The sequence below is a fragment of the Mus caroli genome, chromosome 5, assembly GCF_900094665.2.
Source record: "Mus caroli chromosome 5, CAROLI_EIJ_v1.1, whole genome shotgun sequence".
Classification (NCBI taxonomy): Eukaryota; Metazoa; Chordata; class Mammalia; order Rodentia; family Muridae; genus Mus; species Mus caroli.
In genome coordinates this window covers 19,233,707-19,260,570 of record NC_034574.1, presented here as the reverse complement: position 1 = coordinate 19,260,570, position 26,864 = coordinate 19,233,707, and the positions used below count along the sequence as shown (strand labels likewise).

At 53.7% G+C, this 26,864-nt stretch overlaps 1 protein-coding gene across 5 annotated transcripts in view; it reads left to right on the top strand.

Annotated features, from left to right (window-relative positions):
- Kcnh2 (potassium voltage-gated channel subfamily H member 2) overlaps positions 1 to 26,319 on the top strand; it is a 32,109-nt gene extending 5,790 nt beyond the window's left edge. For 3 of the 5 annotated variants that reach the window (XM_029477865.1, XM_021163307.2, XM_029477866.1), the window contains exons 3-15: positions 12,876 to 13,040; positions 13,820 to 14,269; positions 14,812 to 15,023; positions 19,147 to 19,575; positions 20,044 to 20,431; positions 20,770 to 20,969; positions 21,348 to 21,600; positions 22,708 to 22,901; positions 23,193 to 23,292; positions 23,707 to 23,982; positions 24,126 to 24,312; positions 24,529 to 24,706; positions 25,774 to 26,314. In XM_029477865.1, the coding sequence (XP_029333725.1) occupies positions 12,876 to 13,040; positions 13,820 to 14,269; positions 14,812 to 15,023; positions 19,147 to 19,575; positions 20,044 to 20,431; positions 20,770 to 20,969; positions 21,348 to 21,600; positions 22,708 to 22,901; positions 23,193 to 23,292; positions 23,707 to 23,982; positions 24,126 to 24,312; positions 24,529 to 24,706; positions 25,774 to 25,923 (3,182 nt within the window). In that variant the 3' untranslated portion in view covers positions 25,924 to 26,314. Of the gene's footprint in view, positions 1 to 12,875; positions 13,041 to 13,819; positions 14,270 to 14,811; positions 15,024 to 16,334; positions 16,770 to 19,146; positions 19,576 to 20,043; positions 20,432 to 20,769; positions 20,970 to 21,347; positions 21,601 to 22,707; positions 22,902 to 23,192; positions 23,293 to 23,706; positions 23,983 to 24,125; positions 24,313 to 24,528; positions 24,707 to 25,773 lie in introns of those variants that run through there. The other 2 variants (XM_029477864.1, XM_029477867.1) reach the window with 2 other exon arrangements.
- The last annotated feature ends 545 nt before the right edge of the window (positions 26,320 to 26,864 follow it).

Below are 26,864 nucleotides of genomic sequence, written 5' to 3'. Positions count from 1 at the left end.
GATGATAACCCTGCATCACTAGGTTCACGGGTACGGAACTTCTGAGAAAATGCTCCTGTGCAGTGTCTTCCCCCAGTGAGCACACTCCAGTCCCGTGGTGAGCACACTCCAGTCCCGTGGTGGGTGCTGTTTGTGTTTGTGGATTTGGGATCAGAGAGGTTGGACTGATTTTGCCTTTGGCGGTAGCATGGGTATAGCCTTCTCAAGTAGTGTGGGTCTTTTTGGCTCTTGCTGACTCCTTTGGGAGAGTCCTGAGAAGGCACTGTTGTGGAATCTTGGGGAATTTCGAGGACCATCTATTTGGTGGAGAAGCTGTGTGGTGGAGGTCCTGTTACCAGTCTATCTGTGAAGAGAATGGACCTATAATCCAGACCCCTTTGCAAGCCTAAACTTCGTGCCTTCTCCAGGTTACTACTCCAAATGGGGCCGTGACCTAGGAAACCCTATGCTAGCTGCTGTCTCCTGCCTCTTCTCACCTATTTTCCATGGGGTTCATATAACTCCCACGGACAACAGGTTGGCCTAGCACCTGGGGCCCCACTTACCTTGCCATTCTAGGCTGAGGGCAATGCAGACAGATTCTTCAGCCTCTCTGTCCTTTGTCTTGTGACACAAAGTTCCTCATGTCATCTTTGTTGCCTGACCTGGGCTGCCTCTCTCTGTCTCTGTCTCTGTCTCTGTCTCTGTCTCTGTCTCTGTCTCTGTCTCTGTCTCTGTGTGTGTGTGTTGATGTGTGGAACATGTAGAGATTCAGAAAAGAAATGTGCTTTCTTCTTTTCCAAACCTTTTCTAGGGTGTCTGCCTGCCTGGGCCAGCCTTGGTAGAGTAGGTTCTTGGGCTGTAGCTCCAGGGAAGAGTGGCTGGGGAGGAGGCAGGGCCTTTTGCTGGCAGGCGCCTCTAAGGACAGCTGTGCTGTGTCGGAGCCTCTAACCCAGCTCTGTGCAGTCTCAGGCTCTGGAGCCAGACAGCCCCATTATTTAGTTGCTGGGGCTGCTGGGAGAAAGGAAAGCTAGACTGGGGGAGTGTGGGTGGAGGAGGAGACAGAGTGTGCCCAGTTCACTGGCCGTGTGATGATGCCCCTTAAGACAGACCGAGGATCAGAATGGAACTGGGAACAGCAGAACCCTGTAGTGCAGGCCTGGCAGGATATGACATTTCTGTGAAGGGACCGCAGACAGCAGGTGCTGGCTGCGTACACACCTTGCCCTCTGCTGCTGCGGTGGGGGTGGAGGAGATGTAGCTCTTCCTCTTCCTGGTCCTGCTATTGTCTTTGCTCTTTGTCCCCACCTCCCTGCTGCCTCCCTTCCTGCCTGCTGTGCCCCCCCCTCTTGGCAGCTCTTGCTCCCCACACTCAGGCCTCCCTGCCTTTGTCTCAGACCTGCCTGCCTGCTTCTGTCCCTTCCATTTTTGCCTCCTTCTCCTTTTGTCTTTCTTCTGATCCTTCAGCACCCTGGAACCAAATTTTTGCTTCTTTCTGTGTCTCCTGTATGCTGTCTACTCACCCCCGTCCCCCAGGCCTTTGTCTCAAAGGCTTATCTGTCTTACCATACTTCTAACTGTCCTGGCCCTGTCTCTCTGTCCCTGTGTCCCCAGGAGCCTGTGTGTGGGTGGAGATGGGGTTGTCTCTAGAGAAGAATCTATTGGCTTCTCCACTCCAGCTGTAGGCCAGTTGCCATGGCAACAAGGTCAGAGGGTCCCCACTGCTACAGCTGATGCTGTGGCTTGGGGGGAGGGGTTGGGACCTTCGGTCCAGACCAGCTCCCCAGTGTGTTGTGTCTCCACATTTGCTCTGTGCTGTACCCTAACTCACACCCTGGTCTTTCAGGTGCTCAGGCTGACCCTGGTGGTACCAGCCTCCAATTTCTGGGCATTTCATCACCCTTTACAACCCAGGCCATTAGTTCTGGTCTTCTCTCTTCTCTGCCTTCCCTGCTCACTTAAGTCAGAGGTTCTGCTCTGCCCCTGCTGTGGCTCTTTCCTATCAGACAGGTCCCAGTCATGTGTCCTCTGAGAAGGTGAAAAGATGCTTTCTCTGAAGGGGGAGGTTTTGAGGTGGAAGGCAGAGGTCAGAGGTTGGTGCCTAGCTGTTTCTGTGCTCCGTTCATGGGAAGCAGCCTGGAGCCTTCCTAAAAGAAACTAAGGCCTTAAACTTAGGGCTTTTCCATGGGGCCAAAGCAATTAGAGTGCTTACCCCCCAACCCCTTTTATTTCTGTAATCCTAGCTAGGTAGACCAGGCTGGCCTTGCTAAGATTAAAGGTGTGTTCCCTTCTGAGGAGCATAGATAGCCCTGTTTTTCTGGTCAGGATCTGGTATAGTCTGGAGCCTGGGGCAGGTGGTAGCTTCTGGCAGGGCCTGCCTCCAGCTGTCTGTCTGTCTGTCTGTTTCTGCTAAGGACTTTTCTCCTAGCTTCCCTGTGGTGGGCTGCTGAGGGCTTCCTGTCCATGAGGGTAGAGAGGTGCTGTTTCCTCAGAGGCCCTAGGCCTGGACAGTGTCAGGAGGGTGCCTCCTGCTCCTGTGTGTGGTGTCTCCGAAGCCCCAGAGGAACTATGTAAATATTTGTGCAGAGCTGTCGGTGGTGGAAGCAGAGTTGACAGTGGCCTTGGGCTCTGGGGAGGGGGACTGGAACAGCAGGAGGGCTTGCTTGCTAGGTGGTGGAGGTGGTGGAGGTGGGTGAGCTGGGGTGGCTTCCTGTGCCTTGAGGTCTCAGAGCTCCCAGGAAGTCCTTTCCTACTTAGCCTCTCTCCTAGAGAACACACTGGCCAGAGATTGACATTCCCCTCTAAAATCTGCCTCCCACCTGAGTGCAGGCAAGAGAGCAGAGGTAGCTGGCCCCCATGGGTGAGGGACTGAGATATGACTCTGTGACATGCAGGGAGCCCTGAGTCACAGTCTGAGGAGGAGCTCAGGAGGGTCCCAGTGCTGCTGAGACCCCTTGTTGTCCATAAAGATCTCTAGGCTGTATTCTGGGCTTGGGCATTTGTTAGCTGGCCTGGAGTTACCCAGCGGGCTGGGCAGCAGCACTCTGTCTTTACCTGTCCCTGCCTCAGTTTGGCCCTGGATGAGTTTGCAGTCCTCATCTTCCCCCTAGGTGGAGTGGCTTGGTTTTGGTTTTCTATTGTTTTCCGTTTTCATATCTACATTGCCTAGTACGTCGTAGGAGCTCAGTATCTGCATGTTTTTGTTAAATGAATGGACAAATGGGGCAGCACTGTGTAGCTGAGCCTTATTCTTGGCATTAGATGACTGGGGGGCGGTTTCTAACTTGATTATGGACTGGGAGGCCTTGGGAAAATCATTTCTTATCTCTGGGCCTCAGTGTCCCATCCTGTGAAAACCTTGGGGTGATAGAACATTAGGGTGGAAGAGGGGGCGAGGGGCCAGAGCGTAGCTCGGTGCCCTCCTGCTCTGTTGAGTGTGGGAGGCATCACACAGTGCAGGGAATGTACTCGGGCCCCATAGCCTCTTATGAGAGGAGGCCAGAGAGGGAACAAAGCTTTGGCAGAGCCAGCTGGGAGCTGGCAGCTCCTGGTAGCACTTATGTAGACTCAGGTGACATGACTTTACAGTGTGTAAATGCTGGTCCTTGTAGCCTCTTGCGGATAAAATTTCTTAGTCATTTTCTGGAAGGGAAACTCTTGCTTGTAGAGGCTAAGGGACATACCTAGCAGGTGGGGACCCAAACTGGCCCTCGGGCCCAGTTGTCTCTACTCTAGAACCCTGTGTGGACCACCTTGCACCTCCTTTTCTGGTGTGTGATGAGTTCAGGCCTCAGGAGGTCTGGGTTTGGCTGGAATCTGAAGGCTTTGGTGGCCCTTGTTTCTGAAGTGGATCAGATCACTTGCCCCCTGCATGGTGGGTGGAGAGCATTCCCCAAACAACACAGCAGCATGCCATGTAGGGGCTGTCTGACTGCCACTTGGCAGGCAGTACCCCACAGTCCCAGTTAAGACTACGGGGAGTCTTTGTGTGGTCCTCGCACCCTGGCCTGTCTTTTTTCTCTCCAGGTTTCTGTTGGCTCAGCCCCTCAAGTCCACGAGGCCCCAGTACTTAAGCTATTGTTTCATTTTCTTGTCTGCCTTTTCTTTTTCTCTCACCTCTCAGTTCTGTGCACTCCTTACAGGCAGCCATTCAAATGCACTCCCTATGAATATGCTTTCCACATATGTTCTTGCAAATGTGTATTTTGACTGGGTAGATGCATATGGATTTAATGTATGCAAATGGTATTGTGCTGTGTATTGTATCCTGGCATTCACAGGAGCATGATTGTATGTGCAGGTGGGCTAGCTGCCAGTGAGTATCCAGGCTGTGGTTTCCCATCTTGGAGCATGTATCTATCTACCTGTTTTACTTGCTCCTGTCCCAGTGAAGGACCGCAGATAGTCTCCACCTCTCTGTCACCAGAGAAAATGACACATTGAACATTATCTGACCCAGGCCTTTCCAGACTCCTGTGAGAGTGTCTGTGGCCTGAATAGCCTGGGAGTGAAATTGCTGGATCACAGGAGATGGGGTTCTTAGCTAACTGCAGCCCTACTGTGCACCTGTAGTCTGCCTCCTGAGTGGAGACTCTCGTGCTCTCCCACCTCTGCCACATTCAACATCATCTCCCTTTCTAATGTTTGCCAGTCTTGTGGGTTTGCTGGTTTCTTTGACGTATTGTAAGTCAGAGCATCTCTTTCAGGCTTGTTAGCCACGTGGGCTTTCATTCCTGCCAACGGTGAGAGTCCATCCTTTGCTTGTCTTCCTGTGAGACTGCTCTCTCTTGATCCTGTGGCTTTCCAGGGGTTGCTTGTGTACAGTAGAAATACAAATGAGTACAGTATGCATTCTGGATGTCAATTTCTTGTGCAAATTGTGAATATCTTTCTCTCTTGCTCTCTGCTTGGTTAATAAAACAAAGATTCTTAGTTTTGATGCAGACGAATCATTGACTTTAGTCTTTTGAAGTTCCACTGGAGACCCTTTCCTATGCAAAGGCTGAGGACCCACAGGTCTGCCTCTTCCCTGACTCCCTGGCTCATCTTCCTCAGTTGGATGTTGGATCCACTGAGCCCTCCTTGGATGCAGTGTCAAGTAAGGATCAAGTTTTATTTTTTTCCATGTAAGGAGCCAACTTTCCCAACACATCTAGTCTGGTTTTTTCCATTGCTTTGTGGGGCACCTTTAGCATAGGTTACTACCTAACTGTGCAACCATGGGTCTGCCTCTGAACATAGCATTCTGCCCCAAATGTCTGTCAGTGTGCCTATCAGGACTGTAAGACAACGACAAACACAGAGCATCGTGCTTACTTACCGTGTCTCAGTAATGGAAAGGTGAATTCTTCCACTTCTTTTTTTTTTTTTTTTAATTTAAAAGATGATTTGTTTACTTATTTACTAGATAAGATCTTACACTGTAGCTTGGGATTCACCATGTATGCAGCGGCCCAGGCTTGTCTTAAACTGTGGTAATGCTCCTGTCCCAGCCTCCCAGGGGCTGGGATAACAGCCATACCTGGCTTTCCCCCTTCTTCCTTTTAGCGTCATTTGTTTATGTTCTTGAGTCAGTATTGAAGTAGCTTAGGTTGGCTTGGAGCTCATTATCCTGCTGCTTCTTCTGCATGTTCAGATAGCAAGTGTGCACCGTGTGCCAGCTTCACCAAAGCCTTTGTCAGAATTAGGTTTGCGTTTCACTCAGAAGGATGAACAGCTTTATAAGCTTTAGTAAGATGCTGGGCCATCTCTACAGGCATCTCATTCCCAGATATCTTATTGCTCGGAGGTTTGTTCTCTCGCCTGTCTGTTCTTGATCGTCCCAGCTACTCCACAGTCATTGTTATTGAGGAAGAGGTTTCGTGGCTGGGGAGATGACTCAGTGGATACAGTGCTTGATGGGAAAGTGTGAGGACCAGAGTCTGAATCCTCAGAGCCCATGTGAAAGCTGGGCACAGTAGGTAGCACTGTAACCATATACTACCAGATAAAATGGGAAGGTGGGGTCAGGAATCCTGGGAAGCTCATGGGCCGATAGCCTGGTGTGTGCAGAGGCAAAACAATGCCATATGGATATCATGGCCCGTGTGCCACACAGATGCATGCGGGCACACACAACATGCACAGGGATAAGGAAACAGACATTTAATTTATGTGGTCATGCATGTCATGGTGACTGTTTGAGGCTAGACGACAGCTTTGGGGAGTTGCCTCTCTTTCTACTGCTGGTTCTGGGAAGCAGACTCAGCTCCTCACGCTTGCCCAGCTCACGGTTGTACTCACTGAGCCATTTTGCTGACCCTTCCCTGTTTTCTGAAGCCTCAAACTCTCACTATGAAGCCATTGCTGACTTTGAGTGCTAGGGTCACAAGTGTGGGCCACTATGCTGGTACTGTCTTGTTTTCCGACTCTACTTTCTAATTGTTTGAAGCTGTGTTTTGTGGGCTGGTCTTTCTGGTGGAGCTCTTGTCTCAGTTCTCGGTGTTTACCTGGTGACTTTGTGAGTTCTCTGAGGAGACAACTCTGTACCCTGAAAATAATGCCAGTTTTTGTGTTTGCATCATGGTCGTATATCTCCATTCTTGCATGTGCCATCAGACTTTTCAGGGGAACTTTACTGACAAATAAATTTGCTGTGGGTGTTTCACAGTGTCCTATTGGAGAGTACGCCATGGGGAATTGTCCTCTTGAGTTAATTACCAGAGGGTTGTGCCTGCTTAGAGACCGATGGCAGAGCCTTATTGCATGCAGCCTCTCCAGGCCCTGCTGTGTTCATGTTTGGGAGCCAAGATGGAGGACAGTTACAGGAGCTTCCAGAATCCAGGAAGATGGTAGGGACCACAGGATTGAGTCTCTAGTGACTACTGAGAGCTGTGTCCCTGCTGCTCTGTGACAGCTGCAAACACAGGGATCAGGGTCACGGGGAAGGGGGAAGAAATGGGCAAGGCTCAGAAATTGCACAGCATACATAGTTCACTTAGGTCCAAACACCATCTTGTTCGATATTAACTTGTGACTAAATGTAATATTGCGTTGGAAGAACACCTGAATTTCCATGGCGGTTCTGTTTGTCCACACTCAGGATTCGAGCAGTTCTGTACTGAGTGGATCTAGAAGGTGAGAGGTGGGGCCACTGTATCCACAGTGGCCAAAACTGCAGGTGACCAATGCAGAGATCATCATCAGACCTTCCAAAGCTGAGCACTCAACACCTGCTCGGAAGCCTGTCTCCCCGGTGCAGGTCTGGATGGTAGGACTGGGGAACTCACCTCACAAGCCTCTACAAAGGATGCGGTATTGGATGAGTTCCCAGAGAGAAGCTACCCATGTAGCCAGATTTAGGAAACCCTCTGCAGAGGGGTCTGGAAGGGATGGGGATAGAGGAAGTGGGGAGATCAGCAGCAGGAGAGATGCTGCTCAAGGTGCAGTTAGAGAGATGGAGGCATTGTTCCCCAGGTCAATGTGACATCATCTTTCTTTTCACAAAAACATCACACACATACACACACACACACCACACGCAACCCCACACATCACATACACACACACCACATACACACACACTCCCCCCATATATATATATATATATATATTAGTGTATAAATGGTATGAGTGTGTGTGTGTGTGCTGTGGTGTATGTATGTGTCATGGTATGTTAGAGGACAGCTTGCAGGGGTCAGTTCTCTCCACCATGTTGGATACCAAGGATCAAGCTAGAAGGTCAGCTTGGTGGCAGGTACCCTTACCCACCAAGTTCTCTCAGCCTTGTTAAACAGAGGGTATACTCTCACTTACAAGCTAAGAGGTAGCATGGCCCCATGACCCTGGAGCTCAGCCAGCTTGAGCTTTCCTGGGTGGAGATTGTCTTTTGAGGAGTTGTAATGTGAGGTGACCCAAGCATGCCGTAGGTTGTTGGTTTTAGCAGGAAATTAGATGCCCACAGAGGCCCTATCCCTACACAGAGATTGTTGGCAGGAGGCAAGAGTCACTGAGTCTGGAGGTGATGTTTCTTTGAGACTTGGAGTCTGGCTTGTGGCTTCCCAAATCTGCCTGGCAGGGAGTTCCCCAGAACCCTGTATAGCTCAGTTCCTAGACTCAGGACCCTAGGATTGGTCTCTGATTCTGATACACATATGTACACATGTTCTCACACAGGGACACAGATCCATCGACTGGCTGGCCTCTCAGACTCCCCCATCTTGTCCCTTGGAGTCCACAATGCCCCTGGCCTTTCCTACCCCCGCCCCCCCCTCCGCTGTCCATGAGAGTGGTGTTAGCGACACGGTGGCCCTTGGCCAGAAGCAGCTCCCGCTGCATCTTCCTGTCGCCACCACCAGGCTAAATATAACCTGACACTGCACAGCCCTGGGCCGCTCCTCCGGAGACAGTCTCTGCCTGGGGGGCGGACAGGGCCAACTGCAGCCTCAGCCTCCCTGCCCTCAGTGTGACTTTGGGCTCATTTTGGCACAGCCCCTCCTGCTTGGAGTGGGGCAAGGGAGGCGACCAGGATGAGGGTGCTGGAGGTCACCTTCCCTGCAGGGACCTGCTACTCTGCCTCATTACAGCTCCAGATGCTTCTAGAAGGCCATCTGTCACCTCATCTGGCACTCAGAGCACAAATCTCTTGTCCCTGTGGTATGCACAGAGAATCTAAGCTCAGAGAGGTGGGTGACCTGTCTGCAGCTACACAGCAAATGCAAGGGAGAACAGGGTCTTTTGATTGTTAGGGGCAGAATACCTCATTTTCCCAGGACACACCCACCGTTTGGTTTGGTTTGTCTTGCTCTATCTTGTCCTGATGCCAAATTAGGGTCCGATTGAACACCTGGCTCAGTCAGAGTAGGCACCAGGGCCATCTTCTTGGTCATGTTATCCCAGATGCTTCACCTGTGGTGGCATGTTCAATGGTACTGTGAGGTAATGGGGAAGCCATGAAGCCTACTACTGTGCAGGTGAGACCCTCCCTGACCTCACCAAGTTGCCCAAGGCTGCCCAGGTCTTCTGTAGGTCTTCTCTGAACTCTCACCAGCTATAACTTCTACTCAGGCAGGCCTGGGCCAGTGGTGCCCAGAGGTGGGAGATTAGATTTTGATGTATTGGAAGCATGTCTGAGCTGGGTGAGTGCAGATGGGTTACTCCGAAGTGGACCCCTTAGTGTGATGGAGCATTGAATCCTAGCAAGCCAGGGTTTGTCATCTGAACAGAACTTTTTCTGCTTTCAGAATGAGTGGAACCTGCTACATCAGGGTCCCTTGCGCTGCATCCCTACCTAGTGACCTAGAGTGAGCAGCATGACCTTTGAAGGCTGCTAGGAGCCTGGCTGGCCTGGGTCATCAAGACCAAAGGCTCTGCCAGATCCTATAGGTATGTGGTTCCTGGTATGCCTGCCATCTGCTTTTTATTTCTGACCTGAGAGGTCAAAGACAGGCTTAGACTGGGCAGGGAGGCCCCACTACCCAAATGGTGGTTATAGAGCCTGGCTGGTGCTGGGCAGGTATCAGGGTATGTTTTGCTATTAGCCACTTAAATCAGACCGTCCTGGGGGCAATTGAAAAGGTTCATCTTTCTTCTGAGTGTGCAGAGCTCTCTTCTTAGGCCAGGCTGTCATCCACTATGTGTGTCATTTCATCCAGACTTTGGCCCCGTGAGTAGGTGTGATCAATGTCATATGACAGATAAGCATTCTGTAAGGTAACTCTCCCATCTATTGTGCCATGTCCTCCTTGAGAAAGAGAATGGTGCTCCCTGCTGTTCCCTTCAGTGTCCCCACCCCCACCCCCACTCCATCCCACCCATCAGGTCTGGAGTGCTCCAAGAGCTGTCTGCCTCTTGAACGTGGGCAGTGCCTGCCACAGAGTGGTGCTGGGTGGAACTGCAGCCTGGCCCAGCTCTGGCCCCAGGGCCCTCCTTGAGGTTGCCTCTTGAGGTTGAGCTGGACCATTACTGGGATAGCAGGTCGAGTGGGAAGGAGGGAGGAATAGGGTGGTGTCTAGGGAGAGGCTGGGTAGATAGGCAGTGTTTCAGGCTCCCCAGGGACAGCTCAGCCACTTGTTCACAACCTTTCTTCTCAGCTGGAAAGCTGACCGCAGGCTATTTGTTTTGTGCTAGCACCCGAGGGCCCTGCCCACAGCCTGGCTGTCCTTCCCTTACCCCCAGAAACCCCCTCCATACTTCTAGCCAAAGAGCTGGGATTGGTGACCTGGTAGGTCACATAAGACTCTGCCAAGTTGGCAAGTGAGATGGTTGGTATCTCTAGAGCTGAGGGCCTGCTTGGTCTTCAGCTTTCTTTGTTTCTATGCGTGGTGGTACTGCAATCTATTTCCATCAGTGATTACATAGGACGGGGGAGGGGTGGGGAGCGGGAGGGGGGCACAGGTCATATCTCGGAACAACCAGGCCTTTGACAGGATATTTGAAAAGAAAAATTCCTTGAATGTCAGCAAAGGGGGAGTGTCAGCATTCTATGTCTGTGTATCTGGAAGAGGGAAACAGGCTTGTCCTGTGAGAGGGGCATATCTTGAAATTTCTCTTGGAGAGAATTAAAAAGAATTATTTTCAGATCGGGGACCTAGGGTCACTGTCTGAGCTGCCAAGGTCTGACGTAGCTATCTGAGATGCAGGGCCCTGGGCTGTGTGGATTCTCTTACTGAGGAGCCAGGACTGAATGGATAGATCTGACACCAGGTCAGAATGTCTTAGCCCCTTTCAGGGATAGACCCCTAAGCCATCTGGAAGCGCCAGAGTCATCCTGGTTCTAGACTCCGGGCTTCTTTGACACATGTCCTGGTGAGCATAGTGGCTTGGGGACTGGATCTCTGGGGCTCTTGGGGGTAAGTGCTGGGGTCTCTCCAGCCTTGGTATTCTAGTCTCCTGCCCCTCTGTAGTCCTGAGGAGGCCAGTCCCTGCTCAGGCCGTTGCTGGCCATCACCTTATTAGGGCATAAACTCCAGGCTGTCTGTCTGGGTGCCAAACAGCCTCCAGCTGGGCCCAGCCCAGGCACCCCCACCCCCACCCCACACAGCTTCAACACCACAGCTGTGTGTCAGAGGCCGGAGGTCAGGGGACAAGAGCAGCTGCTAAAGGGACACCCGGGCAGAGCTCCTGAGCTCAGGGCCCTCGGGTAGGGGCAGGAGGGCCCTGGTGATGGTGAGTGCAGGGGTAGTGGGTAGGGCAGAGAGCTCCTGGCTGGCCCCGCCTGGGCCTTGCCCTCACCTCTGTGCCTGTCTGCCTGAGTGGATTTCAGAGGCTCTCGTTTGACTGGGGAACCCACAGTTGCTGGGATCACTTGTCTGCTGTGGTCTCAGTCCCCTACCAGCATGTCTGCACTAGTGTTGGCCAGTGTCTCCAAGAGCCCCGCCCTTGATGGCTGGCTGGCGTAGCCACAGCTTGCACTCTTCTGTACCTTTAGTGCTCACCCACTCAGGTCTGGCTGACAGGCATCAAGTGAGCCCCAGGTCCCATTCTTCCTTTAACTCTAGTCATCACCCCTCCAGTACAGCTGGGCCAGGAGTCAGGTAAGGGGAGGGTCAGAGGCAGGGAGACCAATCTAGGGAGCTCCAGGACATGAAGGTAAGTGGAAGGCCAAAGTTGGCTGATAGGGCTCTCCTGAGACCATGTGAGTTTTCACCTCTTTCCCAGCCTCCTCCTTCCTGATTTCCTTTTCCATGTCACTATTGCTGTACCACGGACACTATGGCCTGTCACTGGCTTCCACAGTGCATTAGTTAGTCTAGGTGTTAGGCTGTTCAGAAGGAATGTGACTACCAGGAGGCAGAGAAGTCAGATGAATAATGGGAAACTTGGATGTTGATGATAGACAGTAGATGGCAACCTGCCTGGCTCCCTGTGAGAAGACCAGGATGTCATTGTGCCCTTCTGATTCATCTAGGAGAACTTCTTGCAGGCAGAACCCTTAGCTTAGCCCTGGCAGGGGCACTCACCTTGATTCTACCTCAGTTCAGAAATCAACATGGAAGGCACTGGAGTGTGTATTCATTCCTCGGAGAGCCCAAGGGAACTGGTGATATGATTTGGCCTGCTCCAAGGACTCTAGGGGATGGAGAGAAGGAGTCAAGAGTAAGAAGGACAAAGAAAAATCTCATAGCAGTGTTTCTTTGTTCTCTGGTGAGGGATCAGCGTTCTTGGTTTCTGCCAGGTCTTAGTCCAGTACTTTCATGACATAGGAGACTATGTGCTTAGATACTGTGGCAATCCCAAAATGCTGTAAAGTTTTGAAACTCTTGATTTCAAGTTGCATACTTGTGTATCTACACAATGCCTGGAGGCTAAAGAGAACAGAGACAAAATGGATACAGTATCCAATTGTCTCTAGTGTCAATATGCCAGGTCTTGCTCATACAAGACAGATACAGTATCCACTTGTCTCTAGTGTCCATATGCACATACAAGTGTGGACTTAATGAATCTTTGCAACTCCTGGAAGAATGGCTACCATTCCATTCTATAGGTGAGGAAAAAGAGGCACAGGCATGTGGAACAGCTTTAGAGCTGGGGCTGGAGCAGGAGATGCTGGATTAAAGCATGGAGTGTGTCCTTGAAGGAGGGAAAAGCACAGGCACATTGAAAAGATGGGGATACAGATGAGAACACGGAGGAGGAAAGAGTCACAAGCTGGAGAAAGAAAGTGAGGAGAAACGGAAAGAAGGCTGAGAGATGAGATGGGCAGTGAGGGAGGAAGTGTGGACCGGCTGGCAGTCTGGCACAGCCGGCTGCAGGGTTAGAGCAGGGTCAGGAGTTGCAGATGTGGGCTATTGGGGTGTGGTAGAAGCTGATGGGCCCTTTTGGGTGTAGTGTAGAGGTCCTTCCTGGTCATTTTGTGTCATGCACACTTAGGAGAATCTGGGATCACCATGGCCCATGCCTTTCCTGCTCTGCAGGGAGCTGCTTCCTGTGTCTGGTGGATGTGGTACCCGTGAAAAATGAGGATGGGGCTGTCATCATGTTCATCCTCAACTTTGAAGTAGTGATGGAGAAGGACATGGTAGGGTCCCCGGCTCATGACACCAACCACAGGGGCCCCTCTACCAGCTGGCTAGCTTCTGGTAAGTGCAGCCAAACTCCTGAGTCAGCTCAGGAGTATATGAAATGAGGTTTTGTTTCCCTGAGTCACATGCTTGTGTGAGGGGGCAAGGAGCACCAAGGAATGATCTGGTCAGTCAGCCTAGACCAGGATGGAGAGACGCCCATGGAGCAGTGGGGCTCAGCATCGCAGACTCTTCAGGCAGAGCATGTTTCCTAGCCTTGCCTCCTGGATCCCCGTGCAGCACCCTGGAGAAATAATAGGTGCTGGCTTAAGCAGCACCAGCCACCAGCCCATTTGAAAGCTCTGTCTCATGAACTCAGCTCTTCTGTGGTCTGGCCAAGTCCCAAGAGTGGAGGTTAATGGAAGAAAGGATGGGATGGCATGTTGGCTGTGGCTGTAAACAGCAGCTTCAACACTTCCCCTGGCTGACCCGAAGGTTCAGATCCTCTGCTTTCCCCAGGAGGCATTTTTTTTTTTTTTTTGGTTTAATTAAACAATTCTCCTCAGAGTCATGACAACAAAGCTCACCTCTTGGGTTTTAGTGAAACTTGTCCTATGGATGACATAGTCCATAGGTGGGTGACATAGTCCCCATTTACTGTGTGACCTTTACTGACCTACCTAAGGCATGGGTCAGTCTCTGCATGTGTTACCCTCTCAACCAGTGCAGTTGTGGAGTAGACGACTGGTTTTAGATAGAATTGTCTGGGTGTGGGGAATCAAGTACTGTGCATGGGGTGGGGTGAGGGCCTTCCACTATTAGGGACCCAGTTCTTTTTGATCACCCTTTTCCCACAGGCCGGGCCAAGACTTTCCGCCTGAAGCTGCCTGCCTTGTTGGCACTGACGGCCAGGGAATCATCTGTGAGGACAGGAAGCATGCGCAGTGCTGGAGCCCCCGGGGCGGTGGTGGTGGATGTGGACCTGACGCCAGCAGCACCCAGCAGTGAGTCCCTGGCCTTGGATGAGGTTTCTGCCATGGACAACCATGTGGCAGGGCTTGGGCCTGCAGAAGAGAGGCGAGCACTGGTGGGCCCGGGGTCTGCTTCACCAGTAGCCAGCATCCGAGGCCCTCACCCATCGCCACGGGCTCAGAGCCTTAACCCTGATGCCTCAGGTTCCAGCTGCAGCCTGGCCAGGACACGCTCCCGTGAGAGCTGCGCTAGTGTGCGCCGGGCATCATCCGCGGATGACATTGAGGCAATGCGGGCTGGAGCGCTGCCCCCTCCGCCCCGCCATGCTAGCACAGGTAAGGGTGCAGGCCTGGGATCCCTACTCCAGCCCCTTGCTTCCTGCCTGTCTGCCAAGCCTGCACTGACCCAGGCCCCTCATTTCCTCTCTCCCTCTTACCTCTTAGGTGCCTGGGAGTCTGGGAGATGGAAATCCCATTAAGTACTTATTTAATCTCATTAAGTAGCCTTTTACTCTATTAAATGTCCATTCATCCCTTTACATTCTTCTACTCACAGAGTCCTTGCTGGCCCAATGGGCTAGCTGTCCCAGGATATCCTAGAACAGGGATAGCTATGGAACTGGAAAGAGACAAGAGAGATTTAGAGGTTCCTAAATCTATCTCATCTCTTTTATTCCTTCCTCTTGCCTTTTTCTCATAGTGACATGTTTCCTTAAAACCCAGAGAGGTCTTGCTTATTTCCATGGCTCTTCTGAGCTACCTCATTCTTGCTGTCCGACCCCCTTGGTCCTTGTCATCATAGTATTTTTGGCAAGTGGCCTGACTTCCTGTCATCCTTTGGCCCATCCACCTGACAGAGCTTTGTGTCTCCATCCCAGGGGCCATGCACCCCCTGCGCAGTGGCCTGCTTAACTCCACCTCAGACTCTGACCTTGTGCGCTACCGAACCATTAGCAAGATACCCCAAATCACTCTCAACTTTGTGGACCTCAAAGGCGACCCTTTCCTGGCTTCACCCACCAGTGACCGGGAGATTATAGCACCCAAGATAAAAGAGCGGACCCACAATGTCACCGAGAAGGTCACCCAGGTAGGTGTTCAAGGTGCTCTCTGCTCACCTGAGAGGAAGTTGGACCTGGGGAGGAGGGGCAAAGTTGGGGGTTGGAAGGCTAGTCAGAGAGGGAAGCTGTGCGGGCGGCTGGGGAAAACGCCCAGTGTTGGGCTACAAGAACGGAGTTTGAGATGAGAAGGCCTGTAGAGAGACAGAGGCTGCTGGAGAGGGAGGGAGGAGGCTTTTAGGATGGGCAGGTATGGGTGACCAATAGACAGGGTACAAGGTAAAGATGAGGTACTTGACAGAGACACTGTGAAGGCTGTGGTGGGTGAGAGAAGGCAGCTAGAGGGACGAGGAAGATGCATCTGAGGGCTCGCTGGGGCAACAGGAGTGGGCTTCAGTTAGAAAGGACACATAAGTCAAGGTCGGGCTGGGCTTGATTCCTGTAGGCCAGAGTGGTGTGTCAGATGGCCTGGGGTGTCTGCTGTGTTCACCTAGTGTGGAGAGTGGATGCCTTCTTGTGTGGGTGGGGAGCACTGCTAGTGGGTATAAAGCTATCAAGGGTCAGAGAAGAATAGCAGCGTTTGATTTCTGTAGCCTGTTTTGAGGGCTCCTCTGGTCCCTCTGTCCCTCCTAGCAGTGAGGTGGCTCACAAGACCGCTTCCTACTCAGCCATTGCTGCTGTCCATGTTGGCAGTGGTGAGGTCTTAGCAGGGAGAATCCCTGGAGAAGAGGGGCCTGTTGTTCTTAGCTGCCCCCATCGCTGCTGCCCTGCGAGGGAGCTGCCCAGCTCTGGGCTCCCTTGGCCTGCCTTCTGGCCATACGCCCATGCCTCTGGCTTTCTGGGTTCCAGCTGCCCCTTTGCATTGCCTCCAGAACATGACGGTCACCCTGGAGCCTTTATTTGGTTCACTCTTCTCCCTCTATGGGTCCTACCTAGCTCTTCTCACCTGGGTGTCTGGCATCTGCCCAGTTCCTGGACCCAAAGTGCGTATGCCTTCGTTGTGTGAGTCTCTGCCTGTCCGTCTGTGGACTGCCTGAGGTGCCCCTGCCAGTCACCTGGCATCTCTCCATCTCTGGGTGTCTCTGCCTGACTGTGGCTGGCTCGGCACTGGACTGGCGGGGCGGGGGTGTTGGGGAGACCATTAATCTGCGGTGACAGGCCAGGCTGCCGGGTGGAGGGGGAGGGGCTAGGGCTGCGGGAGCGGCTGCAGCAGGAACCTAGATCGGGCTGCAAGGGAGGGGGCCCGCTGGCCAAGCACGGGGCAGAGGGCGGGCACGGGCTGGGCGGGGGGAGGGGAGGCAGAGTGGTGGAGTCGGGGTGGGAACCTGGCAGGAGGAGGGGCTGGCCGGCAGAGGAGCTGCGGTTCCCACCGCGGGTGCTGGGCTGGCGGCAGGCGGGCAGAGCACAGCACCCTGGTAGCGGGGGGCCCACACCAAGGGGCCATGTGCAGCAAGAGCCAAACAGGCAGCTGCCCATACTCACTGCCTAGGTGACCCCAGCCCCAGGGCCCAGCCCCAGCCATTCTGGCTTCATGCCAGAGGCAGTTCTGGCTGCCAGTCGGCCAGCCTTGGACTGGCAGCCTGGGCTGGGACTGCTGCTGGGGCACAAGTGAGGCCCTGGCCGGGCCCTGGGGCCTTAGGCCAATCAGGCTTGGGGGAGCTAAGTCCTCCATGGCGATTCCAGCGGGGAAGGAGAGCAGGACAGGGGCTCTGCAGCCCAGGGCCCAGAAAGGCCGGGTGAGGCGGGCAGTGCGCATCTCCAGCCTGGTGGCCCAGGAGGTAGGTGATTCCCTCAGCACCCTATTCTTTTCTTGGGCTGGGACACCGAGGCAGGTGGGAGTATGGCCCAGAGGGCTCTGGCTGCAGTTGGGGAGAGGGCTTCTGAGAAGCAAGACAGGTTGGGAGTTCTTCGGTGTGGCCCACCACTAAGCTCCTCATTGCTCTTCTCCTGGCTGCTGGCTAGGTTCCCGGGGTTTCCCTTGCCTTGGCAACCCCTTTGCTATGGCTCCTATGGCCCACAGTCTTCTAGTTTAGAAGGTGAAGAAAGAAATGCTAGGAAGCAGTTAGGCGTCCAGAGAGGATGATGGGGAGATGGAGAGAGACAGGAACCAGTAGGCAGCAGCTAGACCTGACACAGAGGTGCTGGGGCTCCCTCACTCTGACACTGTGGTCAGCAGTGGAGGCTTGGATTACTCTTGTGGGTCTCAGGGGAGAAGGGATCAGAGCTGCTCAATGGGCAATGAGGGCAGACTGAAATGAAGCATTGGGTCACCTCTTTAGGGCATCCTGGACCCCTGTCCCATCAGCTGGTGGTCGCCTCTCCACCCTACTGGCTCTCCTGCTTTAGAACCTGGAGGTAGCTCTGGGTGATTCTGAGAATCCCACCCCTGCCAGCATCACTGCTGTCCCTGACCCCCTCTGTTTGCTCCTCCCAGTGGGGGAACAGACACAGGTGAGAGTTTTCCCATCCAAGGTGAAGATTCAAGGTTGAGTCAGTCTTCTGTAAAACAGCAAATCACAGGGGATTATAGACCTGGCCTAGAGCCATGTGGTAAGTCAGTGGTTTCAGAGATAGGACTGGCCCTTGGGTAGATTGAATTAGCAGGTTTGGGCCTTGTATCCCAGACTTGCTGGATATTTGAATGCAAATGTGCACTGGGGCTGTGGGCAGACCTGGTGGACAGGGTCATTGCTGTCTGGGGTGGTCCAGTATAGCTCCCAGGGCCTGTGTTCAGGCACAGAGATGGGTCCTATGGAGTAACAGCCACCCCCTGTTGCCCCTTGTCTGTGGGGTCCTAGCCTGCTCTTTTTTGATGGCTTGAAAGGTCACTAACCTCGTGTATTAGCCCTGTGTTTTAATGAAGAAGCCCTCAGTCTGAAGGCAGGGCAGACCTAGGATCCTCCTCTGACCAGGGTCATCCACACCCCATCTCTTTTCTTTGAAGTCTCTGTGTCTATTCTGGGGAGGGGGTCCTTAAGATCCATTTTTCTTACCAGCTCCTTTCCCTAAGATGGTCTCTAAACAGCACCACCTATGCAGACAGGCTCAAGGGATTCCCACTTGAACGTGAATGAGACTCTTTAGGACTTCACTGAGCCCAGAGACCTGCGGTTATGGAGCCTGGGATTCAGGACTTCTGGGACAGGGCTAAAAACTCTGGGGTTGGGGGAGGCTTAGGGTCTTGCTGCAGGCATGGAATGGTCAAGGCTAGAGGGGCTGAGGAAGGGATTCTAGCTGACTCAGTGGTCTGCCAGAGAATTCTCAGGGTGGGTGGGCAGGGGGCCTTCTGACACCCGGGAAAGCTAGTTCTCCCCAGGCAGGTTTGGGAGCAAGATTGCTGGCTGTGCTGTTGCCCCCTGGTCCCTATGGTGGGCTGCCTTTGCCTGGATGCTGAGGGGTTTGTGTCCCCCGTCTGAAAATGGGGTTCTGTGTAGGCCAAGAGTGCATCTCTGAGCCATCCTGGGTATATCCCTCTGTATTTTTGAGGTATCTGGGTTGGACTCTGTCCCTTGTGTCCCTTTGTAAGAGCATGGGAGGCTAATCTGGGTTAAGGTGGAGAGAAACCTGAGAAAGAATAGCAGCAGGGAGAGGGTTTCTCCCCTTAGGGAGGCAAAGGGGCCTGAGAATGGCGGCTGGCGTCCCTGGACAAGTGGTCTGAAGTGAGGGAGCGGCAAGGACTATTTTATGTGTTGGAACTCTGGGCTCACTGCCCAGCTGGGAACTGCAGTCCTTGGAACATATTCTAGAGTGAGATGGTGTGTGTGTGTGTGTGTGTGTGTGTGTGTGTGTGTGTGTGNNNGAGAGAGAGAGAGAGAGAGAGAGAGAGAGAGAGAGATTTGGGGCTGTGGGGCAAGATTGTATGGTGAGAGTTACATTGTGCAATCTGAGGATCTGGACTGTCTTGTGGTGGAAACAATATTGGGCCTTCCTGCATGATGACCCAAGTTCATGTATTTTGGGTACTGTCAGCCGGTATGTCCCCCTGCTGGCTAGCATTCTGGGAACTGGAGTACCTCGGTTTGGGGAAGTCAGTTTCTATGGCTACTTGGCTGAAGGTGAGCATTCTGATAGGAATATGCTCTACTCGGCCATATATGGACAGTACCAACTTTTGCTCCGAAGTCCCATGACCCTTCCTCGTCACCCACACCTTAGGTCCTGTCCTTGGGAGCAGATGTTCTGCCTGAGTATAAGCTGCAGGCCCCAAGAATCCACCGCTGGACCATCCTCCACTACAGCCCCTTCAAGGCAGTGTGGGACTGGCTCATCTTGCTGCTGGTCATCTACACAGCAGTCTTCACACCGTACTCGGCCGCCTTCCTGCTGAAGGAGACTGAAGATGGGTCCCAAGCCCCTGACTGTGGCTACGCCTGCCAGCCCCTGGCTGTAGTGGACCTCATCGTGGACATCATGTTCATTGTGGACATCCTTATCAATTTCCGTACCACCTATGTTAACGCCAACGAGGAGGTGGTTAGCCATCCTGGCCGCATTGCTGTGCACTACTTCAAGGGCTGGTTTCTCATTGACATGGTGGCTGCCATCCCCTTCGACCTGCTCATCTTTGGCTCTGGCTCTGAGGAGGTGGGCTTAGCAGGAGGCAGCCAGGACAAAAGAGGCAGGAGGGAGTAGGGTGGAGGGGTAAAAGAGAAGGACACTACACAGGAAAGGAGGGTCCCTAACAGATCTATGCTTGTTCACCCCCAGGGTCATAAGGAGCTGGAAGGGCCATTTTCCCCTTAAAGCTGGGAGTGGGAATATCATTTTCTAACTTACACAAAAATTCCCTCCTCTTTAGAGTTCCGGCCTAGTACCTTGAGGTGACTGTTGGTTCATTTGGAGCTTCTCTTTCCTCATTCTCAGCATGGAGACCCTTAGCACTTTGTCTTATAGATTAGTAACGTCTGTGCTAGGACTTTATGCCAGGTGGTTTTCATTATCAGGGAGAGAGCCCAGGAAGACGTCTTTTATGGTACCAGCTCAGAACCGTCTCATCTCCGCAGTGCTCCCTTTACTGATGTGCCCTCACTCTGAACATGTCCCCTCCTCTAGCTGATCGGGCTGCTGAAAACTGCGAGGCTGCTGCGGCTGGTGCGCGTGGCTCGGAAGCTGGACCGCTACTCGGAGTATGGGGCAGCAGTGCTCTTCCTGCTCATGTGCACCTTCGCCCTCATCGCGCACTGGTTGGCCTGCATCTGGTACGCGATCGGCAACATGGAACAGCCTCACATGGACTCACACATCGGCTGGCTGCACAACTTGGGCGACCAGATCGGCAAGCCCTACAACAGCAGCGGCCTGGGAGGCCCCTCCATCAAGGACAAGTATGTCACAGCGCTCTACTTCACCTTCAGCAGCCTCACCAGCGTGGGCTTTGGCAATGTCTCTCCCAACACCAACTCAGAGAAGATCTTCTCCATCTGTGTCATGCTCATTGGCTGTGAGTGCGTCCTGGAGGCGGGTGAGGGGTGGAGCCATGGCTGGATAGAAATGGTAGTGAAAGTCCTAGGATGGAGCAAAGTGGCAGTCGGACCTCCCCGCCCCGCCCCCTCGTCCCCTCCTAGAGTCCTGGGCTCACAGTTGAGTTTGGAGGCTGGGACACCAGGGCAGGAAATGGTGAAGGTTGGCGTGTGTTTGAGCATGTGTATGTCCACTCTCAGACTGAGTCGTGACCGGACCGCGAGTGTCGTTGACCTGGTGCGGGGCCTGAGCAGAGGGTCCCCGTGGGCGGGCAGGGTCCCTGCGGATGCTGACGGCCCCACTCACCCACGCCCCCAGCCCTCATGTATGCCAGCATCTTCGGCAACGTGTCCGCCATCATCCAGCGGCTGTACTCGGGCACGGCCCGCTACCACACACAGATGCTCCGGGTGCGGGAGTTTATCCGCTTTCACCAGATTCCCAACCCATTACGCCAGCGCCTCGAGGAGTACTTCCAGCATGCTTGGTCCTACACCAATGGCATCGACATGAACGCGGTGAGGCATTAATGAGTGTGGGGCCACCCTTGTGGTGCATCCAGCATATCTCAGGTGGTTGTAGTTAGTATTAAAGAATCTGAGAATTACATAGGATTCTGACCGTGAAACTCCATCTGGCGTTCTCCCACTGGGAGAGGCCAGGTTCTTCACACATCCCATGTAAGACAGACGGACATGGGAAATCAATTGCTGCACTTCCGGATAAGAACTTGGTCAGGGTGGGTACCCAGGTGCTGAGGGGGTTCTGGGCCCCCACAGGTTCTGCAGCAGACAGAATTGGGAGGAGCAGGTTTCCCCTGAGCCAGAGGTGTGACCCAGTGGACTGGTGTTTGGACTGAGACTTGGGAGATCCTGCTGAACCATCCCCGTCTGCAGGTGCTGAAGGGCTTCCCTGAGTGCCTCCAGGCTGACATCTGCCTACACCTGAACCGCTCGCTGCTGCAGCATTGCAAGCCATTCCGAGGGGCCACTAAAGGCTGCCTGAGGGCGCTGGCTATGAAGTTCAAGACCACACATGCACCACCAGGGGACACACTAGTGCACGCCGGGGACCTGCTTACTGCCCTCTACTTCATCTCCAGGGGCTCCATCGAGATCCTGCGGGGTGATGTCGTGGTGGCCATCTTGGGTATGGGGTGGGGACGCCCACTAAAACCCAGAGAGACCTGAGCCCTCTGAATACACTGGGGGTGTGGGGTTGCTGGCAGGATTCTTGTGTTCTTTTATGTCACCCGAGGAGGGGCCTTCAGGGTGGGCAACAGAGAGGAACCCTGTAGGACACGGGGCTCTTAGATTGGGAGACTATGTAGCCTTCCCTGCACTTGAGGGAACTTCAGGATATATCCATAGAAAGGCATCTAGTGTTTCCTTAAAGTTGAATATTGTCTTGTAGTTGAGTGGGACATTCTCATCTGGAGGCTATGCATCCACCTTCACTAAGGACACAGTTCCCTGAAGCTTCATGTCCCAATGGCCTGTGGCCATTGTGTGCATGGATGGCACTTGGACAGTGGAGGCTTCTTGCCCTCCCATGGTTGTTTTTGGTTTTTTGTTTTTTGTTTCTTGGTTTTTTTTTTTTTTTTTGTGGTTTTTTTTGTGTGTGTGTGTGTGTTTTTTTTTGGTCCTACATGCATCAAACTTTTGCCCATGGCTTATAGATGTGCCCATTTTAGACTTTTATTTCACAGTTCAGCCCAAACATGTATACCACTCCACAACCTATTCCCTTCCCAGCTAAATCAAGTTTTGCTACACATGTGAGCACATTTTGGTCTTTTCTGTGCTTCGCTGTGCTAAGCTGTGCTATCCTGCAATTTCTTTCAGTAAAACAGTACTGGTTTTGAATGACCACCGAGCTGCCTTTTATCGTCTTAAGACCATAGTTTATAGGGAACTGCATTTTGTTAGGAGGGTATCTGAGGATAGAAGTAGAGTTGTCCCAAGGAAGCCACCACTGCTGTAGGCAGAGCTGGAGCATCCTTGGCGGTTTCTATCTGAGTAGTTGCTGAGAGCCTCCAAATCTCTGGCCCTTCCCTCTGTCACCTCTGGCCACTGGTGTTTCCCCATCTGCGGAGAGCCCTGAGCATGTGAACTGGCTCAGGCTTCTTTGGCTGTGTGGCTGGGAATTGGATGACTGGAGATGCTGTCCAGGGTGGAGCTGACCCAGAGGGTGCCCGCTCTTCTCCCACCCACCGATGCCATGGGCTCAAGCCTTTGTCTTCTGCACTGCCTCCAGGGAAGAACGACATCTTTGGAGAGCCTCTGAACCTATATGCCCGTCCTGGAAAGTCCAATGGGGATGTGCGGGCCCTCACTTACTGTGACCTGCACAAGATCCATCGTGACGACTTGCTGGAGGTGCTGGACATGTACCCCGAGTTCTCAGATCACTTTTGGTCTAGCCTGGAGATCACCTTCAACCTTCGAGATGTGAGTGGGCCATCTCAAGAGCTGCCTTTATCCCCAAGAGAGCTGATGATTGACAGGCTGCCCCTTTCCTGTGACTGTGGAAAGCGGCTTCTTTGCCTGCTTTTCTGTCTTCACAGTCAGATCAGGCTATGGAAGTACCAACCTCAGGGTGGGATGGGGGTAGGGAAAATTCTTCCCCACAGCCCCACTTCCCTAGGTTAAGGAAGGGGTGCAGTTGCCTGCCCCACCCCCATATTCCAGGCCAGCCAGGCAGGATGGACCTAAGGGCTCTGACTGTTCTCTTGGTTGCAGACCAACATGATTCCTGGCTCCCCAGGCAGCACAGAACTAGAGAGTGGCTTTAACAGGCAACGCAAGCGCAAACTGTCATTCCGCAGGCGTACCGACAAGGGTGAGGTGGTCAAGGGGAGGGCAGGGGTTGCAGAGGGGAGTGTGGGCAGGGTCAGGCTGTGCAAGCTCCACCCCTTGCCCAGCATTCAGGCACACAGTCCTCCAGTGCACCCCACCCCCATGCCTCCCTTCTGCTGGACAAAGGCTGGGCTTTTGGTCTTTATTATGCCTGAGTGTTGTCTAGCCGGCCCTGGAAGGGAGGTGGCAGGAGGGAGCACAAGAACAAAGGAATAAGCAGAGGGCTACAGAGAGCCAGAGTCAGCAATGCCCCCCTGGGTGTGGCAGGGCATGAGAGTGAGATAAAGCAACTTTGTATGTCCTCACACTCAGCTCCTTTCTAGGCTTGCTCAGCTCCTTTCCCTTGCCCGTCCCCTGTTCTCCCCTCTCTCTGAGGTATGCTTTCTGTTTCCCACAGACACAGAGCAGCCAGGGGAGGTGTCAGCCCTGGGGCAAGGCCCTGCCCGAGGTGGGCCAGGGCCGAGTTGCCGGGGACAGCCGGGAGGGCCATGGGGGGAGAGCCCATCCAGCGGCCCTTCCAGCCCAGAGAGCAGTGAAGATGAGGGCCCTGGTCGCAGCTCCAGCCCCCTCCGCCTGGTGCCCTTCTCCAGCCCCAGGCCTCCAGGGGACCCCCCAGGTGGGGAGCCTTTGGCAGAGGATGGGGAGAAAAGTGACACCTGTAATCCCTTGTCAGGTAGGCCTGCGCCTTGTGGTGGTGGTGGTGGTGGGGCGGCGGCGGCGGAGGAGGAGGAGTGTGGGGGAGGGGCAGTATGGGGGATGGGTAGGGACTGGCAGGGGCCTGACTTTCTTCCTGACCCCACTCCTCTCTGGCTCCAGGTGCCTTCTCTGGGGTGTCCAATATTTTCAGCTTCTGGGGGGACAGTCGGGGGCGCCAGTACCAGGAGCTGCCTCGATGCCCTGCCCCTGCCCCCAGCCTCCTCAACATCCCCTTGTCTAGCCCTGGTCGGCGATCCCGGGGTGATGTGGAGAGCAGGTTGGACGCACTCCAGAGACAGCTGAACAGGTAAAGATGGGTGCCCAGGGAATGGGCAAGGGGTAGGCTGCACTGTGGGGCCTGAACTTGGGGCCTCTTTGGGTTTCTGCTGATGTTTCAGGGGTGCTCTGTTTAGGACTGTCTGTGCCAGGCAGGTGGACCCTCTCCTTCCTCAGCTGCATGAGGAGGGAGCCTAGAGTGAACCAGCTATCTCCACTTCTGAGAAATCTTCCTTCCTTGCCCCAGGCTGGAAACCCGGCTAAGTGCAGACATGGCCACTGTCCTACAGCTGCTACAGAGGCAAATGACCCTGGTCCCTCCTGCCTACAGTGCTGTGACCACCCCTGGGCCCGGCCCCACTTCCACATCCCCTCTGTTGCCTGTCGGCCCTGTCCCCACTTTCACCCTGGACTCGCTTTCTCAGGTACGTTCTGGAGCCCACTCCCAGCCTCCAGCTGCACCCTCTCTGCCCCAATGACTGCACGACTGCTTTGTTACCTCTTGGCTGGGTGTGAAATGTGGCTTCCTCACCCCCATCCTCTTCTACCTGTTCCTGCCAGGCAACCTAAGGGCCAGATGTAAGCATGATGTCTGAGCCTGGGCCTTGGGTCTGGATGCTGCCTGAGAGTGGTCCCTGTTGTAGTTATCCCCCCTGACTTTGCTGCCTCTCATTTTGGCTCTTACTCTAGCAGTGCTATAGCCCCCTGAAGGCTGCTGGCACTTCCAGGGTGCCAAGATCAAGGCTCTGAGATAGGACCTCCCTGATCCACATCTCTTCTCTTTGAGTAACCTCCTGAAGGACAACTGTAGCTGGGTCTTTTCTGCCAGCTCTAGCTTTGATGGGTGCTTGAAGGGGGAGGGGGGGCTCCTATGGCACCCAGAGGTGGCTTGGGATCTACTCCCGTCCCCAGCTCTGCTCCCTGTCCCATATGCTGCTTGCTCCTGTTTGCAGACACCAGGGCCCACGTCAGCAAATGTGCCAGTCTCCCTTCACAGCCTCCCCCGCAGGGATCTCACCAGTAAACACGTCAGCACCCACAAATCCCTCCTGCCCGCCCTAGTGCTCTCCCTGGCCTCAGAGACCTGGCCGCTGGCCCACTGTTGTTTCCAGGGCCCCAGGGTTCTTTGGAAAATTGCAAGGAGGCCCCTTGTCTTTCTCTGTCTTAGCTGCCTTCCCAAAGCAGGGACTTCTTATTCCATGTAGGCTTTGGCTCTGGCTGCCCTGGCACATTCCCTAGGGAAGGGAAAGGCTAGAGCTTGGAATCCAGCTTCTCTGGGTCCAGAGCAAGGTCCTCTGTCAGGGTGGCTGTGAGTGGCTCTCAGCCCTTTCATTTGGCTCCTGCCACAAAGGTGCATTTCTTTACAGAAGTTGCAGCCTTCTTGTCCCCTCAGGTCCCCACTCTGCCCACCTAAGCCTCTCTGACCTCCAGTCTCCGCCCCTTCCTCCTCCCCCACGTTTGAGTGCCTTCTCAAGCTCTGTGGTCTTTGCAGGTTTCCCAGTTCGTGGCGTTTGAGGAGCTTCCTGCAGGAGCCCCAGAGCTCCCCCAAGATGGTCCCACTCGACGCCTCTCCCTGCCCGGCCAGCTGGGGGCCCTTACCTCCCAGCCCCTGCACAGACATGGCTCAGATCCAGGCAGTTAGTGATGCTGCCCAGTGTGGACATGTGGCTCACCCTGGGTTCAGGGCATTACCTGACCGCTCTCCTTGGAGACCCTGGTTTGGAGGGGAGACTAGTGCAGGAGCACCTCCATCCCCACCCTTGGGACCAGCATCTCCTCTTGCAATACCCTGGGCCCCACTGGGAGGGGCAGGACAGAGCTGGGCAGTGGACAGGGGGGTCTGTGGTCCCCCCACTGCCCTGGGGGCATTAGCTGGTCTAACTGCCCGGAGGCACCCGGCCCTGGGCCTTAGGCACCTCAAGGACTTTTCTGCTATTTACTGCTCTTATTGTTAAGGATAATAATTAAGGATCATATGAATAATTAATGAAGATGCTGATGACTATGAATAATAAATAATTATCCTGAGGAGACTCCAGGGTGCTGGTTAGCTTCAGCCATCACCTGCTGTATCTCATGTTTATGTTCTAAGCGTACTTAAGTGGCAGTGCCAGAGCCTCTGTACAGGGATCCTGGCCTCTCTATGTCCAGGCCTGCAGGGGTGACCAGATATCCTTCCCCCTTTCTCTGTGTGTGTGTGTGTGTGTGTGTGTGTGTGTGTGTGTGCACACATGCCTTCTCATATACCCATGTACCCATGTACATAAAAGATGGAGAGTGTTTCCTGGAGCCAGACAATATGGTCCTGGATTTGGGACGAGCAAGCCATGTGGGCTACTTTGAGTCTGATAGGATACTTGCACCCTGAGTGCAACCCTTCACAATCATGCTGATTTACTTCCTGGGCACTGGGCCTAAGTCAGCCCTACACTGGTAACACCACACACCTGTCCCTCTCAAATACTTCACAAGTCCAGCGTTACACCCACCTGCGTTCTCTTTGGTCAGAGTTCAGCTTCCCTACCCCTCATTGGCTTTAGGTTGACCTTGTATAGTTGGGTCTCACATGGGTCTGGCTTCCCC